The following is a 15,361-nucleotide window of genomic DNA, read 5'->3' as shown; positions in this document are numbered from 1 at the left end:
GTTCGTCATATTCTAAAGCAGATCCTCTTAAATGCAATTTAGTGTACGTTCATTTTCTTCAATAGAGTCCCGTCTGTTACAAGTTCATGATCACAATAGAAACCTATAGGCAAAGTGCATTTACACAATTTAAAGTAAAATTGATCTTAACAATGGAGTCTTATGCAAAATAAAATGCCTATTTTCAAAAAGCTAAAGGATGTAACACAGATAGGGAAAAAGGCCATTAAAGTTAGCAATAATGTGTCTGCTACTTTAACCTGCCCTCATGTGTAACCAGTGCTTCTATTGACAAGTTGTATGGATGAGGGGGAAACAAATGCTTCTTTAATCACATGGTCCACTTTATTGATTTTCACACAACAATAACAAGTGTGCATCTATTCAAGAATGCAAGACAAACTGTACAAGGAGAAATATATATTTACTGAATAATAATAATAATAATAAAGAAATGGAATTAAAAGCTGAATGTGTAAGGCGACATTTCTGAACCGCTAACAAAGAAATGAGACGCAACAACATAGTCCGACACAGAATTAATGCAAGAGTTCAATCATCCGTGGCTTCCAGAGTTTAAAGTCTTCGTTGAGCCGGGTCAATACGCTACACGTGAGATTTCTTTTCTGGCTGACAAGAGATTAAGGCAACCCTGAACACACACACACACACACACACTCTACTCACACCGCTTAACATGATGCATCATGAAAACACTGGTTCACATGGACAACACTGAAATGTGTCAGATTTACCTGAAGCACTGTGAACATTTAACTGTAAAAAAAAATGGGGCTGCTGATGGGGCATGATGGAAACTCAGGATCTGGCCACATCATCACCACCACCAGTTGTGTGAGATTGTATGTACATTCTTCAAATCTTCACAGAAAGTGGTTTCTATTAGCATGTGTATAGTCTGAAGTGTATTAAATGTCTTGTTTAAAATGTTTTTTTTCCCCCTGTGTTTTACATGACATTCTCAAATTACAAACAAATCATTGTTTCCTGACTATCCAGTGCTCTGATAAGACTGTTTAATCATATTTAATACTTTTTGGCTATTAACTTAATAATCTATATTAAGTATATTAATATATATATATATAGTGTGACACAATAACTTCACATCAGCTTCCTGTCAGGGTGATCAGAGGCCCGTCCAGAGCGTTGGTGTCGGACCTCCAGGTGTTTGCTCTGGACACGGTCAAAATGCTGGAGCAGCTCGTTGTAATCCACCTGAGAGTGAGAGGCACGTTTAGAGACTTGCTGTTTCGAGTCCATGTACTTGGACTCGTCCACAGTCCTCATGAGCTCCGGGTTGGGGACGCACCGCAGGCGGTGGGAGAGCAGCTGGAAGGCCTGGCTCTGTGGCAGCAGCATCAGCAGGCCGTACAGTGCCTTTATCAGGTAGGGGTTGTTCTCCACGTCTAGGAGCTGCAGGCGCAGGTAGGTGAAAATGGGGCTTTCGATGAGCTGCACCAGCTTGTCGACCTCCATCAGGAAGTCTACAGTCACCTCCAGGTCTCCAAACTTCTGGATGAGATCGTAGGCGTGTTTGTAGTTCTGCGTGAGGAAACAGAGCGACACGGTGGCCACGGGGTTGTGGCACCACGAGCGATACAGGCAGCAAAACAGAGCGCAGCTCTCCTGAGTGCGCAGGTCTTTCAGCTGGTTGCGCAGCTGGAAGAGCTCGGCCGAGGTGAGCAGGATGGTGTTGAGCGTCTGAACCATGGTGGAGGCAAATTTGAGGTCCTCCTCCTTCAGCAAGATGTCCGCCATGGAGTGGAAGATGTTCTCCGCGTGAAGCAACAGACAGAGCTGCCTGATGATGAAAGCGCCTCTGTTCTCCAGAAGCTTCCTCTCCAGGCTGAAGCGTTTCAGCAGGTTGATCATGAACTTGTAAAAATAGGAGTTCATGCTGGGAGTGGACGGGGACGAGTCCACTGCTTTGGCGGCCGTGCCGGGCTGCTGTCCCGTCTTGACGCTCTCTGGGACCTTGAGCTCCAGCTTGTGGTCCGTGCTGTCGCAGGAGCTGACTTGGTCCGTTTGGCCAGCAGGAGACGACGCAATCTCGGCCAACACCTCCAGATCTTTCAGTATCACCTCATCCGACTCGTCCGACAGCGTTTTCAGCAGCATGGGAAACAGGCCGTCGGTGTGGCGGAACATTTTGCGTGGCGTCTTGATGTAGAGGTGGTAGAGCCATTTGAGCACAGCTATGCGGGTCATCATGCCGGTGGAGGAGTCGTGGAGGTGCCGGTCCAGCACCTGAACAATACCGTCCAGGTCCAGCGTTACCTGAGGCCTGTCGGCACTGGCTGGAGTGAAGAAGCTGATGTTACTGAAACCAACTGACTCTTGCGACGCATTCAGCATGTCATTGCTGTCTACCTCCGTCTTGGGCTGGCCGTCTTCTCTGGACGGCGACCCTGTACTCCCACTTTTCTCCTCATCCTCTTCCTCGTCATCCTCGGGAGTCACCAGCTTCATCAGACTGTGATTACAGGCACTAGCTGCTTCTTTGGTGTTCTTCTTCCGGTCATCGTAGGAAAGGCAAGGCAGCACTGCAGTTAGGATGCCAGAGGAGTAGGGGAGAACCACTCTGCCCGCAAGCTGGATAAACTCTCTCATCCAGGTCATGGCCGTCAGCTGGATCAGGTCGTTTGTGAGCTTTGTTTCATCTGCAACCTGGCAGTGGATGACCAGGATGTTGGCCATCTCTGCAAATTTCACACTGGAGGGGGTCTTCTTAATCTCCTTCAGAAACTCTCCGAGCACCACCTCACACGTTCTGCGGATCTCCTTGCTGTTGTCTCCCAGGATCTGGAAGAGCCCGTCCAGGATCTCGGGGAGGTAGTCCAACAGGTTGATGTCTGGCACCGACTCCAGAACGTGGATCCAGGAAATAATAAACTGTCGAGCGTATTGATTATTGGAGTAGATTCTCTCTCTGAGCAGGGGGACAAACGCCACGAGGTCAAACTTATTGCTTTCTGTCACAATGTCTTTCAGCAGTCTGTCCAGCAGTTCAGAACCGCTTTTCACGTTGGGGTCTGGGTCCGCTGCGAGCTTGCTGAGACCGTCAAAGAGCAGGTTGAAGTGGGGCAGCACAGCTCCTCTGGCCACCTTGACTATATTATAGAGGGCCTCACAGGCATAGTAGCGCAAGCGGCTGTCTGAGTCATTAAAGCACGTGAGCACAGGCTCAATAAGCTCCTTCAGATACAGACCGGAGTCCTTGCCGAGGGCGATGGAGCAAGCAGCCAGTCCAATGAGGCCCCCCTTCCGGCTGTGGGGGTGCTGGGAAAGCGCAAACTCCGAGGCCAGGATCTGGATGACATGTCTGATTTGAGTGGAGTTGTTCTGAGCTACAAACTCCCGCACCAGTTTCTCTATTTCCAGAGCCGCGACTTTCCTCTTCTCGTACAGTTTATCATTCAGAGCCCTGACGATGTTGGGCGTCAGAGGCGAGAAGTCCTTCTCCGTGTTCATGGTCGCAGCTGCACTGGGTCGCGTCTACTAGAAGTCTACGTTGAAGTCGCGGAGAAAGCAGTCCTGCATCTATGACCATTTGTTAGGAGAAAAACACATCTGTTTCACCGGCGAACCAGGAAGCTTCGTAATAACAAGCAGCTGACCGGTTGCATCCGCCGGAAACGCGTCACGGTTGCAACCTGTATTTAGTTCCCGCTTCACGAGAGAACTGTTAGCTCAAATTAGCTTCATTAGCTTACGTGTGCAGCTAAACGTTACAGTGTAGCTTCTTGAAGTGTATCCATACTTTTCTTTCTTTAGCTGTTGAAGGAGGTTGTAACGGTCAGCACTAACAATGGCGAGCCGCCGCTCTTTTCACTCGCAGCTGTCCGCCATCATGGAGACAATGGCCAGGTCTGCCCTGAGTCAGGTCTGCGAGCTGGTGGACGAAGACGTGGCTGAGCTCCGGCTGGGCTTAGCTCAGCTGGTGGACGCCAATTCGGCGCTGGCGGAGAAAGTAAACAGTCTGGAGTGCGAGTTGACGACTGTGAGAAGCGACGCCCCCGCTTTATGTAAAAGTAATCGCAGCGTGGGTGTTCAAACTGTCTGCCACAAAGACGGGGACACTCACGGTACTTTGTGCTTCACAGTGACAATAGCAGATGATCTCAAACGTGTTTTTTTTTTGTGCAGACTAATGTTTTATTGTTATTGTTTTGACTTTTTCCTCAGTGTCCGGGTCGCCCTCCATAGAGGGGGTCTTTGGAAAAGATTGGTGTATGGATCTGTGGAAAGACAGAGACCCATACGATCCACCACAGTCCTCTGAGGAGGTTAGATGATTATTTACAGACCTATTAAGTGTCATCTTCATGGCCCAGCTGTTTACACGACTCCATCATGCAGTAGAACAGGTTTAAATGTGAAGTATACATACTTTAAAATACATATCTATGTTCTTAATATTGCAATGGAAAACTCTGCTATTGCACACTGAAAAACAAGGAATGGAGTGTATAGATGTCCTGATAAATGTCTGAACCATGTTATAATGTAATAATGAAGGATTACTAATATGCTAGTGAACACAACACACGTCGCATCAAAGATTGCATCCAACAATTCTTTTTATTGTCACGTTTTTTGGACAAATCAATATATCATAAAAGTTGAGAAATCCTACAACTTTGATCTTTGTCTAATAGTTATAATAAAAAACTGCCCATCACAAGATCCCAAAGCCCAACACGATGTTTTCAAATTGCAGGTTTTGTCCAACCACCAGTCCAAAACCCAAAGATAACTAATTTACAAAACTATAATGAAGAGAGAGGCAGAAAATCACCATATATGAGGAACAGGAACCAGAGAAGGTTTTACATTTTTCATTGACTTGAAGTTAATCAATTATCAAAATTTCTGCCCATTCATCTCCGATCGTCTACTCGACTCATCATTTCAGCTCTAGTCTGCTAAAGCCTTGCTCTCATAGAAAATGCTGCCGCATGTAATGGCATTGTAACATTTTGACTTTTTCTATTTGAGCAGTCTGTGGCGACGCTGCTCAGCGAGATTAATGTGTCTCAGATCAAAGAGGAGACGGATTATGTGGAGGACGCTGCCGGCTGCTGCCAGCAGGAAACACTTGGTACAGAAGGTAAGAGAGTGAAGGAGGGTTGGCATGAGGAAATAGTTTACACAACACAGATTTAGATGCTTTTTAAGTGTTTTTACTTTGTTTTCTTTTAATGCAACAGAACATGAAGAAAGCATCGCTGAAGAACCAGAGCAACTGTCAGTCGGTCACTCGGCAATAGGCAGCACGTGCAGCCTGTCATTTGATCCGGATGGAGAACAGGTTGTGTGTGCAGGTGGTAACGAAGAACCGACCATTCACCTGATATCCATCAGTGACACAGAGGGGGCCTTCAGCACTCACACCTTTCCGATGGAGGAGGAGGAGGAGGAGGAGGAGGAGGAGGATGATGATGGTGTACAATTTGTTGAAGACAGTCAACAAGAGACAACCATGAGTGCTGAAGGTGGGCCCAGCCAAAACAAACAGGACACATTACCTGCTAACAACTCTGAAAACAGCGCCACTCTGGATTCCCTTGATGACTTTAATACGCTTGATGTAGAAACCGCCAGAGACCCAAACGAAGACCAGTTCCCATGTCAGATATGTGGCATGGCATTCTTCCACAAGGGCACTCTGACGCAGCACATGAGGTGCCACAAGTCAAACTTTTGCAACATTTGTAAGCGGCAGTTCCCTCACAGGTACAAGCTGAAATCGCACACCTGCTTGTCTCGGGTTTCCTCTCAGAGAATCGTCAGTAAATCATGTCAGCTGTGCGGGAAGACTTTTGCAAACTTGTCGGCTTTGAGGATTCACTCCGTGGTCCACACGGGGGAGAAACCACACCGGTGCAGCTTATGTGGGAAAAGGTTCACCCAGAAGGGCAATCTGAAATGTCACCTGCGAATCCACACTGGAGAGAAGCCGTTCCGCTGCGTAAAATGTGGGAAGACGTTCACGCAGAAGGTCAACCTCAACCACCATTTAATGGGACACAGAAATAGTGAGATCCCGTAGCTGGGAGACATCTTCAAGACTTAAAAGCTGTCAGACGATAGATTTCTTTATCCGGATGCATCATGTGCTACTTCTCACATGAGTGTAAGGGCAGTTAACGTCGTGGTGTTAAAGACTTGTAGTCTGCACGGCAGTGAAGTGTAGTTTTAGTTCCTTTATCTTTTCTTACAATAAAACACATGAATGTTTGATTCAACTTTTATTTGATAGTTTCCTTTTTTAAAGTATTTTATTTTTGTCTGATCTAACCTGAAACTTGAGTCAGTTTTTTATTAGTGGAGTCTTTACATCATCAACACTCTGAACACATGTGATGGGGCTCTGTGAGGGGCATGCAGCTTTGAGTGAAAAAGGGGGAAGAACATCCAACAGCACAAGATTTTTTTTCTTGGGCAGGAATATTTCACTCAGTGGGTCGGTGTGGGCGGCAAAATAGGTGCTTAGTATGACATAACGAATAGAATAAAATATAACTCCTCAAAATGGTTCACATTTAGAAAATAAAACAATGGAATTTGGCTTGACTGTACATTGAAAACACAATTTGTCTTTCTACAATTGTGACGCACTCACACAAATACATTTATTTAAAACAGTAACACCATTTAAACCACAACCACTTGTGGAACTCATTTGAATATTATGTAACAAACACTTCAGACGGTTGTGTGTTTCAAAAATGATGGACCTTCCCACTTTCTTTTCTTTGTTGAAATATCAAGGAACGAGGCATGACGTGTGACACACGAGACCGTGGTGAGATTTGGGCAATGAAGCAAACTGAGCGAGTTGTTTTACTTCCACATCGTCGTGAAGAGGTAGTTTTGAAGATTTTTTTGCTACATGTGTGCAAACGATGGAGCACTTGTAAGTATTTTGGCATTATTTGACCCATGAAATATGACACTGAGGTATAACATGTTAGCCCAACCATATGACGACATGCAGTGTATAAAATATGAAATAAGTATTTCTGTCATAGGTTGGATGAGCACCACATATTAAATGTAGGCAGCAGATATCTGATCTATATATATATAAATTATAGGGTGAAACTGAGCTCATATGCTCGTTGAGGGCATGACAAATTAAACAATAAACCCCCTAAGCAATCAAATCCCACTGGTACACTAGAGGACAGATATTCTCTGTACCCTTGTTTGGCTGCTGCAGTATTTCTCTTAACAATAAAGCTAAAAACACAAACTAGATTTTACAGCAGCACCATTTAACCATAACTTTCTTTGATATAAATAAGCGTATTTCAAATCTACACATGGCACATTGAGCCCCTTCGGAGCTCCACAGAGTAGCAGTAGTGATCGGTTTCTTAATGGAAACACTGGTGGTGATTCAAACCATACTTGTACGCATAGCATTTCCCACAATCCACACAGCTGTAGGGCTTTTCCCCCGTGTGTGTCCGAAGATGTATGTTCAGGGAGCTTTTCTGGGAAAAGCTTTTGCCGCAGTCTGGACAGCTGTAGGGCTTCTCTCCGGAGTGCACGCGCTGGTGCAGTTTCAGGTACGTCTTCTGGGCGAAGCGCTTCCCGCAAACCGAGCAGCTGAACGGCTTCTCGCCGGAGTGTCGCCTGATGTGGACTTTTAAACTGCTCAAATAGTTGAATATTTTCCCGCAGAACAAGCACTCAAACCGCTTGGTGGGCTTTACGGGTCTTGACTGAACGTCGAGTTCTTTGGCCGCATTCATGTGGACGTTTGAATAGTCCGAGTACCCGGCGGCGCCCGGGGGAAGGTGCGTGTTGTCCACCAGAGTGCTCATCGTCGCGTCGTCTATCAACTTGTCCATAATGGTCGGCTGTGTGCGCTGCTGCGTTTGACTGTCGGCCGTCATGGGGAAGCTGTTTAACTCCACAGGTTGAAGCTGCAGCTCATCAACGGATCTATGAAGCATGCTGTCCTCCTCAAAAATTCCAACGACTGCCAAATGACAATAAATGCAGTTAAATTACAGAAACTAAAATCGGGATTATAATGATTTCATCTTGTTTATTTGTAATCCATACTTACTTTTTCTATTATCTGTGAGCCTCATCTGCTGGCCAATGGGATGGTCGTCATATATCTCCTCCTTGACGAAGATGAGATCAGGTTCGCTCTCCAGTAAGTCGAGTGCCTGCCAACAAGACGTGTGACAAACGATCTGTCAAGATTCAATTTGGGGGAAAAACATTAAAAACCAGTTGGTGTGTGATTCACTGACCTGTGGCCCCATGCTCGTCATAGCAGCAGGCTCCACTGTGGCTTTACTTTGAAGGGGCAGTTTATCTTCTCTCCACAGATCCATGCACCAGTCCTTTCCGAAGACCCCCTCGATGGCTGGAGCAGGCTGTTGCTGCTGCTGCTGCTGCTGCTGTTCTGGAAGAAGAAGCAGATGTGAAATTGGGACCTCCTAAAGGTGGTAATCATCTCAAATCAAAAGTTTAGTCTCTAGACTAGAATGTGAAGAGCTGACGATGCAAATCTGCACTTGTGGAAATAGATGAGTTGTGAGGTAGCTGGACTAAAGCTATAACTAGCCTGCTGTGACACTGACACATATGACCAGCTGACTGTCTGTCTGTCTGTCTGTCTGCCTGTCCAGATGTCGGACCCTTCTGACCTGCGGGGTGTCTGCGGCCAACACTGTTGACATGAGCAGAATACGTCTGCGCCTCCCTCGCTGCTCTTAGCTGGACCTCCAGTAGGTAACACCTCCTCTTCAGCGCCTCGTTCTCCGCTTTGTGCTGGGAGACCTCGGTGTGAAGGACGGAGGAGCATTCATCGGCGAGGTTGCCTATTTCCACCAGAGCCGCCTTCGTTAGCTTGTCCAGCACCGCGGCTAGCTGCGCCCGAAAACTTCGGTTCGTGGTGTCGCACATCATCTCGAAAGGGAGGCTGGATATGTCGAAAAATGTTCTTGGCAAGATTCTCAACGTAGCAGTGCTCCTCCTTATCCGAATCTGTGATACTGCTGGAGACAGTTCGGTGTTTGCTGTGCCGCAAGGGGTTGTGGGAAAACGGTTCGCTCGCGTAACCAACGTTTTCGAAGGGCACTTGAATGCAGCACAGAATGAAAGCCGGGTTTTTTGGACCGAGTGACGACATTACAAACGTTTTATTCGTCATTGGGAATTACAGGGACATTTTAAGTAATGTTGCTTCTATTGTGTATCTTTAATAATAAATTAGCCCCTTTGTTGACACCCCCCGCTGATTAATGTGTATGAATCTTCACTGCCCTCCAGTGGACACAGGGAGGAACTTCAAAGTCTACAATTACTACTCTATCAGCATTACTGTTATGAATATCAACATGTACAACTCATTGTTGGTGTGGTTATTATACATTTTTTACTAACCCTAGTTCTGATAATAGTTATATTAAAAGAGCTTTTTAAATAAGTTTTGTAATTTTGTGTTCACTGCCCTCCAGTGGTCACATTGAGGAACTGCAACCTCCATTACTTTCAATGGCAGTTTAATGGTTATTGATCAATACGTACACGTCGTTATAACTAGCATTATCATGAACATTATAGCAGACAAGTCTAATATCCCGATGTCGTTTATTCAATCATCAATGCAGACAAGATAGAATGCAAAAAAATCTGTTGAATACCATAACAATTTTATTAAAATAAATATATGTAAAGTTTCAACTATTTTCATGTCACAACAACTTGATCTTCGGGATGTTGATTGTTGATCAACCTATTTTCTGCACTCTAGATTACTGCAACTAACAGCTATCAATAAAACAATATTTATTGATTAGTGCCATTGTCAGGGTCAGTTCACATAGTTGTGTTTTTATACTGTAACTTATACTGTGTTTATTATTTATATGGTAGCACAATATCAACAGAGTTGGCTGAAACTTAGATATAAAGGTAAGCAACAGATAACACATATTGACACAGATTCCATCCCATTTGAACAGTCAGGTTATACACAAAATCTGGAGCAAAGATAACTTTATTATGCACAAAATATTTCAATCCAACAGCAGTAAAAGTTACATTTGACTGGCTGTTTTAGGTGGTCCCGTTTATGAATGTCGGTACACTGGATTCACTACCATGCATGTGAAAACTAGGCTCTAGATGTACAGCCAGGTGTTTTTTCAGATTGCAGTTCTTGGTAAAGCCCTTGCCACATTTGATACAAACAAAAGGTTTTTCTCCAGTGTGTGTACGCTGATGCATATCGAGAGTGCATTTCTGAATGAAGCCCTTTCCACAAATAGGACAGCGGTAGGGCTTCTCCCCAGTGTGTGTGCGCTGGTGTGTGTACAAATGTCCCTTTTGAGCATATCTCTTTCCACACAGCGTGCACCGGAATGGTTTCTCTCCCGTGTGGCTCCTCTGGTGTATTTCAAGCTGGCTAAAGCAACGGAAGCTCTTGCCGCACTGCAAGCAGCCAAACCTCTTAGCAGCCGAGTTCCTTAAGTTGTGAAGCTTCATATTCCTGAGCACACTTAAGCTTTGGGAGGCAACGTTTTGAGCCGGGCTTTTCCCAGCCACTTGGTGTGTGTGTGCAGGTGCAAGCTGTGGATTCCACTGCGTTTCCCTCCTCCCTGGTCCAGCAAGAGACAACTGGCTGCTCATGGTCACAAAGCTGTCAGTAAACAGAGGCTGCAGGCGTTCTGCGACAGGTTCGGGACACTGCATCACTTCTGAACTCTTCAGGGTGTCTGTGAATGCTTCACTTCCTGTTGACAGTAAATTAACATGTTCGAATTTGGAATATTATTGATCCTATTAATTACCCAGATGAAGGCCACAAACGTCTGACTGCACTGGCCTCACAATAAAGTTAACTCCAAGTGTTGCTGTAGTTTCAACCCTTTAAGAACATTAATCATAAACCACATAAGCGAAGAACCTTGGCAATAGCAGTTTTAACAACAAAATCCACTTAATGTCACTCAAGGTCCATTTTATTACACAAAAAGTAATTGTCCTGAATCATGAGTTTTATTCATTGCTGTGCAACCAAACTTTCATGTAATACTCACTGTTTTCACTTGTCCTATGTTGTTCACAGTCACTGGTGTCCACCTCTGACGGCTCTTCCTTTACCACTATGAGTTCTGGTTGCTCTTTCAGTGGGTTTGGAAGCTAGTGAGAGAACATGAATCACACCTGTTACAAATGAAGGATACTAATATGGCGACATAAGATGAGTGCTGGACTTACCTCAGCTATGGCATGCTCTTCACCATGAAGGTGGTGCCATTGGCTCATCTCAGTGGAGGAACTCGTGCTTTCCCATGGACTTTCACTGAAAATGCCATAAACTTGGGTTAAATACAGCAGACAAGAGTGTAGCTGACAGCACAGTCCTGAAGAAGATGTATTGCCTACACAATGTCTACCTATAGGCTACACACGGCAAATCAACAAGCCTACCCTTTAGTGGTAGGTCTCGTCCTGTCAGGCTCCAGTAGTCCGTCCTCTAAAGCGTCCCTCGCCGCAGAGCATGCTGCTGCTGCCGCGTCCTTCGTCCTGCCCCCCTGCGCGAGGTAGAGCAACTTCTCCATCAGCTGCAGCTTCTCTGTGAGCGACACGATTTCGTTCCGCCCGCGAGTTATCTCAATCTTAAGCATCTTCGACTCGATCTCGACCAGTTTGCTTATCTCCATTACAGCTGTTTTGGATAACGCGTCCATGATGGAGACGAGTTGTGTCTGGAAAGAGAAGACTGTCGACATGTTTGTTTTTAATCTTTCTGTGGGGCGCGAGACGCAACACCGTCAAGTTGACGCAGTCCAGAGGTGTTGTGTTCACTGAGAGATGTAGTTACAACGTAATGCAAGAGAAGAGCTGTGTGTGTCTGTCTGTGTGTGTGTTTGTGTGTGTGTGTGGCCATAAGACACGCGAGTTCCTCTTCAAAACTCAAGTGGTTGAAACGGATACAGTGTTGCCATCTAGCGGATGGGAGAACGTATAACAACCGTATGAAAAACTTAAATATCGACCAGTAATATTGACACAGCTTCTTTATTTACCATTTGGTGTTGTGTGAAACCCCCCCCCCAACTCGGTTGATCGCATGTTTTGAATTTGTTAGTCGTTAAAACAGAATTTCTAGGTCGTTTTAGCTACGTAGTCGGGGACCACACTGACCAGAATGCAGTGCGGCCTAAACACAGAATCTGATTGGCTGCTGAGAATTCGATTCAGGAAGTAGGTGAGTGCGTCGAATTACATTTGCCGACTGAAAATCCTCCTCATGACAATCCGCTGTTGAGCTTCCCACGAAGTAAGGACACTTCTTTCTTTTTTTTTCTCGGAAAGCTGTAGTTTAAGAGTTTAAAAATGGAGTTTGTTTAATAAACAAGCATCGCTTCTCCTGCATATTTCCGGTATCAGTCGATACAATATCCTGCAGAATCAGCGAGGGTTTGTAGCATTTAGATCCAGTCCTCTCTTTGCACAGTCCCAGTCTAGTTACGTTACATTATCAAGCTAACATTCGTCAAAATATTATTAAAAGTAGGGCCTTCATAAGCAAATCAAGTTTATGTGGATAATAATTACAGACTCACAGTGAAGACTTGCAAAACAGTGTTGTAATTAACTTCCTCATGTGTTGCTCAAACCTGTTCTTTCTCTCTCTGTACAACCCAGTATCTCCTCAAATCAGATTGCTCTCTCATGGCTGGCAGAAGGGTCGTGGTCTTCCCCTCCTCAGCGGAGCTCGGTCCGGTTCTGTCCCAACTGGTGACGTCTCGGGCCGAGAAAGCCATCACCTCTCGTGGCAGGTTCACGCTGGGTCTCTCTGGAGGAAGCCTTGCGTCCATGCTCAGCAAAGAGCTGCTTGCTCTGCCACAGCTGGACTGCAGCAAGTGGGTGGTTGGTTTCTGTGATGAGCGAGTGGTTTCCTTCGATGACCCTGAGAGCACCTATGGGCTGTACAAGGTATCTGTTCAGGAGTGTGTTTGTCTGCGTCTGTGCTGGTTACATGCATGTATGGTGATCTGTTACACTCGGGTCAAATATAACCCTGTGCTTCTTTTCCAGAGTCAGTTGTTCTCCAAAGTCAACATCCCTGATGGTGGGATCTTAACCATTGAGTCCTCTCTGCCGGTCAACGAGTGTGCGGAGGATTATACCCGTAAACTGAAGGAGGTGCAGACATCTTTACTGTTCTGTGATCAGGCCCTAAAGTCACCCATGCATCTTCTTTTAGATTTCAATATTTTTCTTGTTGTGAACACACAGGCCTTCCCAGGTGACGACTTCCCAGTGTTTGACCTGTTACTGCTGGGCATGGGGCCTGACGGACACACTTGCTCCCTCTTCCCAGATCACCCTCTCCTAGAGGTGAGGGCCGTCCTTTAGTGAGTCAGACGGGTAAAATGTGTAACGTCTGCCTATCCGTCAAAGAGTGACCCCTCAAGACAATTATGTTTATTAAACCAATATGGGATCTTAGTTTTGTTTGGAATACATTTATCATACTTGATAAATGAATGAACCGTGATGTACAGTGTCTATTAGGAATGTCTATCAATCTGTAAAATCCAAGGTTTTAGGCATTCTGCAAATGTTTCTGTAAATCATACTCCTCAGTTTTAGAAATATTATAATTTTTTTATTATGGCTGCCTTGTACAGTAAGGTCTGGAGGCATTTTGGGGTTTACTCTTTGATGTGGTGCCTGATTTGCTAGTCTAGAAGAACAATGTGTGTATTTTTTTTCTACTTTTCAAGACACTCCTGTGACCATGTATGTATGGATCAATGATAGGTTTTGGTTTGACTTTGTGGTCTGCAACCTTATCTCTTGTTATACGTCTGTGTGGCATTCTCCCTCGTATTACATCATCTTTGACAGTCACACTATCGTCTTGGATTGTGGTTCTCGCTTCGGCACTTTTTTTCGGCGACTGTACACATTACACATGATAGATGATTGGGTTTGGCCGTTCCCCATATACAGGAAACCAAGAAGATTGTGGCCCCCATCAGCGACTCTCCCAAACCACCGCCGCAGCGCGTCACTATGACCTTTCCAGTGGTGAACTCTGCACGCTGCGTGGCTTTTGTATCAACGGGAGGAAGCAAAGCGCCCATTTTGAAGGTAAAATTTACAGTCTTTTACTGAACACATCTCACATTTGTAATCTTAAAACTCTCCTGTTTCCATGGCATTTCAGAGGAGGGCATGTTCAGAGACAAAACCCATATATACTATAAACAATATCACAGAGATTCACATATCAGGTCCAGTTATATGACTCAACAGTTACAGTTATAAGATGGCCCTGGACTAGTAGAAAACCATGTCAGTATTAAAGATCTACTGTGTCATGTGACAATGCTGTTGTATTGTAACGCAGTGACCATTTTCTTACAGGAAGTGCTGGAGGGTAGAGAGGGTCCGGCGCTTCCAGCAGCCCGTGTTGCCCCGACCAACGGTGATCTGTTCTGGCTTGTTGATGAGCCAGCAGCTGCCTCCTTAACCATCCAGGTCGAGAGGCTAGGCTCAGGGGCCAAACTCTAGAGCTTTACATCTGCCAAATGAAGGCAGGAAGTCAACACTGGTGTGAAAAGCTGATTGAAGGAACTGGAAAATAGTGCAGAACATTCCTACTTTCATATGAAAGTGTAATAGGTTTACGTAGGTGAGATCGTGAGATAAGATAGGGAGATAAGCATAAGATTTAGCACTTATTTGATAATGGTTAGTGTGCATGTGTGTCAGGTGAGGTTTAGCTTTATTCTAGTAAAGTCCCTCTCTAATCAAAAAGGTGTTTTGCTTATTGTTAGTTCAGTTGGATATCTGACCCTCACTGCACAGAATAATGTGCAGAGTTTGACATTAGAAGCCAGTCATGATCCAAATTTTGCAACGTACCAAAGTGTGATGAGGAAAGTTGACACATGCAGCAATGGACTTTTTAGTGAGGTGGGAGACATTTTGCTCTCTCAATCATATATGTATGTATGTATGTATGTATGTATGTGTATATATATATATATATATATACACACACACACACACACACACACACACACACACACACAAAACAGCCCACTAATCTGACAAAGTTATTCTGTCAATACTCTGTAAAAGTCTTTGTTCTGATTCTGAGTTTCCTTCACACCCTTTATTAAAATATCCAATAAAGTCCCAGCTTTGATGCCGAAAATCAACACTCATTTGGAACTTGTGTGCATCTTACAACCATCTTTAACACTTTTATTTATTAGCAATTAAAACAAAAACAAAAAAATGTGAATTGAACATTTTGCCTTTTGTGTTTACTGTGCAG

At 44.9% G+C, this 15,361-nt stretch overlaps 4 protein-coding genes across 6 annotated transcripts; 2 read left to right on the top strand and 2 right to left on the bottom strand.

Moving 5' to 3' along the window:
* Positions 1–332: 332 nt before the first annotated feature.
* Positions 333–3,669, bottom strand: vac14 (vac14 homolog (S. cerevisiae)). Of its 2 annotated transcripts, XM_068718891.1 has the most exons (2): positions 1,334–3,669; positions 333–1,239 (listed from the first exon to the last, which is right to left on the bottom strand). In XM_068718891.1, exons 1-2 carry the CDS (start codon positions 3,493–3,495, stop codon positions 1,131–1,133), a joined length of 2,271 nt encoding a protein of 756 aa, XP_068574992.1. In that variant the 5' UTR covers positions 3,496–3,669; the 3' UTR covers positions 333–1,130. The 2 variants fall into 2 exon arrangements, with proteins under 2 accessions (XP_068574992.1, XP_068574991.1); XM_068718890.1 differs by having other exon boundaries at positions 333–3,669.
* Positions 3,670–3,690: 21 nt separating this feature from the next.
* LOC137878553 (uncharacterized) lies at positions 3,691–6,272 on the top strand. Of its 2 annotated transcripts, none has more exons than XM_068718895.1 (4): positions 3,691–4,055; positions 4,210–4,310; positions 5,026–5,134; positions 5,235–6,272. In XM_068718895.1, exons 1-4 carry the CDS (start codon positions 3,833–3,835, stop codon positions 6,074–6,076), a joined length of 1,275 nt encoding a protein of 424 aa, XP_068574996.1. In that variant the 5' UTR covers positions 3,691–3,832; the 3' UTR covers positions 6,077–6,272. The 2 variants fall into 2 exon arrangements, with proteins under 2 accessions (XP_068574996.1, XP_068574995.1); XM_068718894.1 differs by having other exon boundaries at positions 3,691–4,109.
* LOC137878692 (oocyte zinc finger protein XlCOF28) lies at positions 6,260–11,939 on the bottom strand. Its single transcript, XM_068719073.1, has 8 exons — positions 11,491–11,939; positions 11,278–11,362; positions 11,097–11,199; positions 10,129–10,790; positions 8,700–9,132; positions 8,301–8,455; positions 8,108–8,213; positions 6,260–8,017 (listed from the first exon to the last, which is right to left on the bottom strand). The coding sequence occupies exons 1-8, from the start codon at positions 11,790–11,792 to the stop codon at positions 7,407–7,409; spliced, it is 2,457 nt and encodes an 818-aa protein (XP_068575174.1). The 5' UTR covers positions 11,793–11,939; the 3' UTR covers positions 6,260–7,406.
* A 267-nt stretch (positions 11,940–12,206) lies between these two features.
* pgls (6-phosphogluconolactonase) lies at positions 12,207–15,333 on the top strand. The gene is made up of 6 exons (XM_068718896.1): positions 12,207–12,343; positions 12,712–13,002; positions 13,105–13,212; positions 13,306–13,407; positions 14,026–14,166; positions 14,443–15,333. The coding sequence occupies exons 2-6, from the start codon at positions 12,739–12,741 to the stop codon at positions 14,587–14,589; spliced, it is 762 nt and encodes a 253-aa protein (XP_068574997.1). The 5' UTR covers positions 12,207–12,343; positions 12,712–12,738; the 3' UTR covers positions 14,590–15,333.
* Positions 15,334–15,361: the final 28 nt, after the last annotated feature.

This window comes from Cebidichthys violaceus, unplaced genomic scaffold, assembly GCF_023349555.1.
Source record: "Cebidichthys violaceus isolate CVI_PGR_0920_01 unplaced genomic scaffold, fCebVio1.0.p SCAF_23, whole genome shotgun sequence".
In the NCBI taxonomy this organism is placed as follows: Eukaryota; Metazoa; Chordata; class Actinopteri; order Perciformes; family Stichaeidae; genus Cebidichthys; species Cebidichthys violaceus.
The sequence above is the reverse complement of the archived record's forward strand: the minus strand, read 5'-3'. Positions and strand labels throughout refer to the sequence as shown.

Bases quoted from the DNA above. Each gene is read 5' to 3' on its own strand.
- vac14 (XM_068718890.1), bottom strand. From the start codon at position 3,495: ATGAACACGGAGAAGGACTTCTCGCCTCTGACGCCCAACATCGTCAGG.
- LOC137878553 (XM_068718894.1), top strand. From the start codon at position 3,833: ATGGCGAGCCGCCGCTCTTTTCACTCGCAGCTGTCCGCCATCATGGAG. The intron at 4,110-4,209 runs GTACTTTGTGCT...CTTTTTCCTCAG, and splicing joins CAAAGACGGGGACACTCACG to TGTCCGGGTCGCCCTCCATA. The intron at 5,135-5,234 runs GTAAGAGAGTGA...TTAATGCAACAG, and splicing joins GGAAACACTTGGTACAGAAG to AACATGAAGAAAGCATCGCT.
- LOC137878692 (XM_068719073.1), bottom strand. From the start codon at position 11,792: ATGTCGACAGTCTTCTCTTTCCAGACACAACTCGTCTCCATCATGGAC. The intron at 10,791-11,096 runs GTGAGTATTACA...TACTGTCAACAG, and splicing joins ACATAGGACAAGTGAAAACA to GAAGTGAAGCATTCACAGAC. The intron at 9,133-10,128 runs AACGGGACCACC...GCTGCATTCAAG, and splicing joins CCAGTGTACCGACATTCATA to TGCCCTTCGAAAACGTTGGT.
- pgls (XM_068718896.1), top strand. From the start codon at position 12,739: ATGGCTGGCAGAAGGGTCGTGGTCTTCCCCTCCTCAGCGGAGCTCGGT. The intron at 13,003-13,104 runs GTATCTGTTCAG...CTTCTTTTCCAG, and splicing joins GCACCTATGGGCTGTACAAG to AGTCAGTTGTTCTCCAAAGT. The intron at 13,213-13,305 runs GTGCAGACATCT...GTGAACACACAG, and splicing joins ATACCCGTAAACTGAAGGAG to GCCTTCCCAGGTGACGACTT.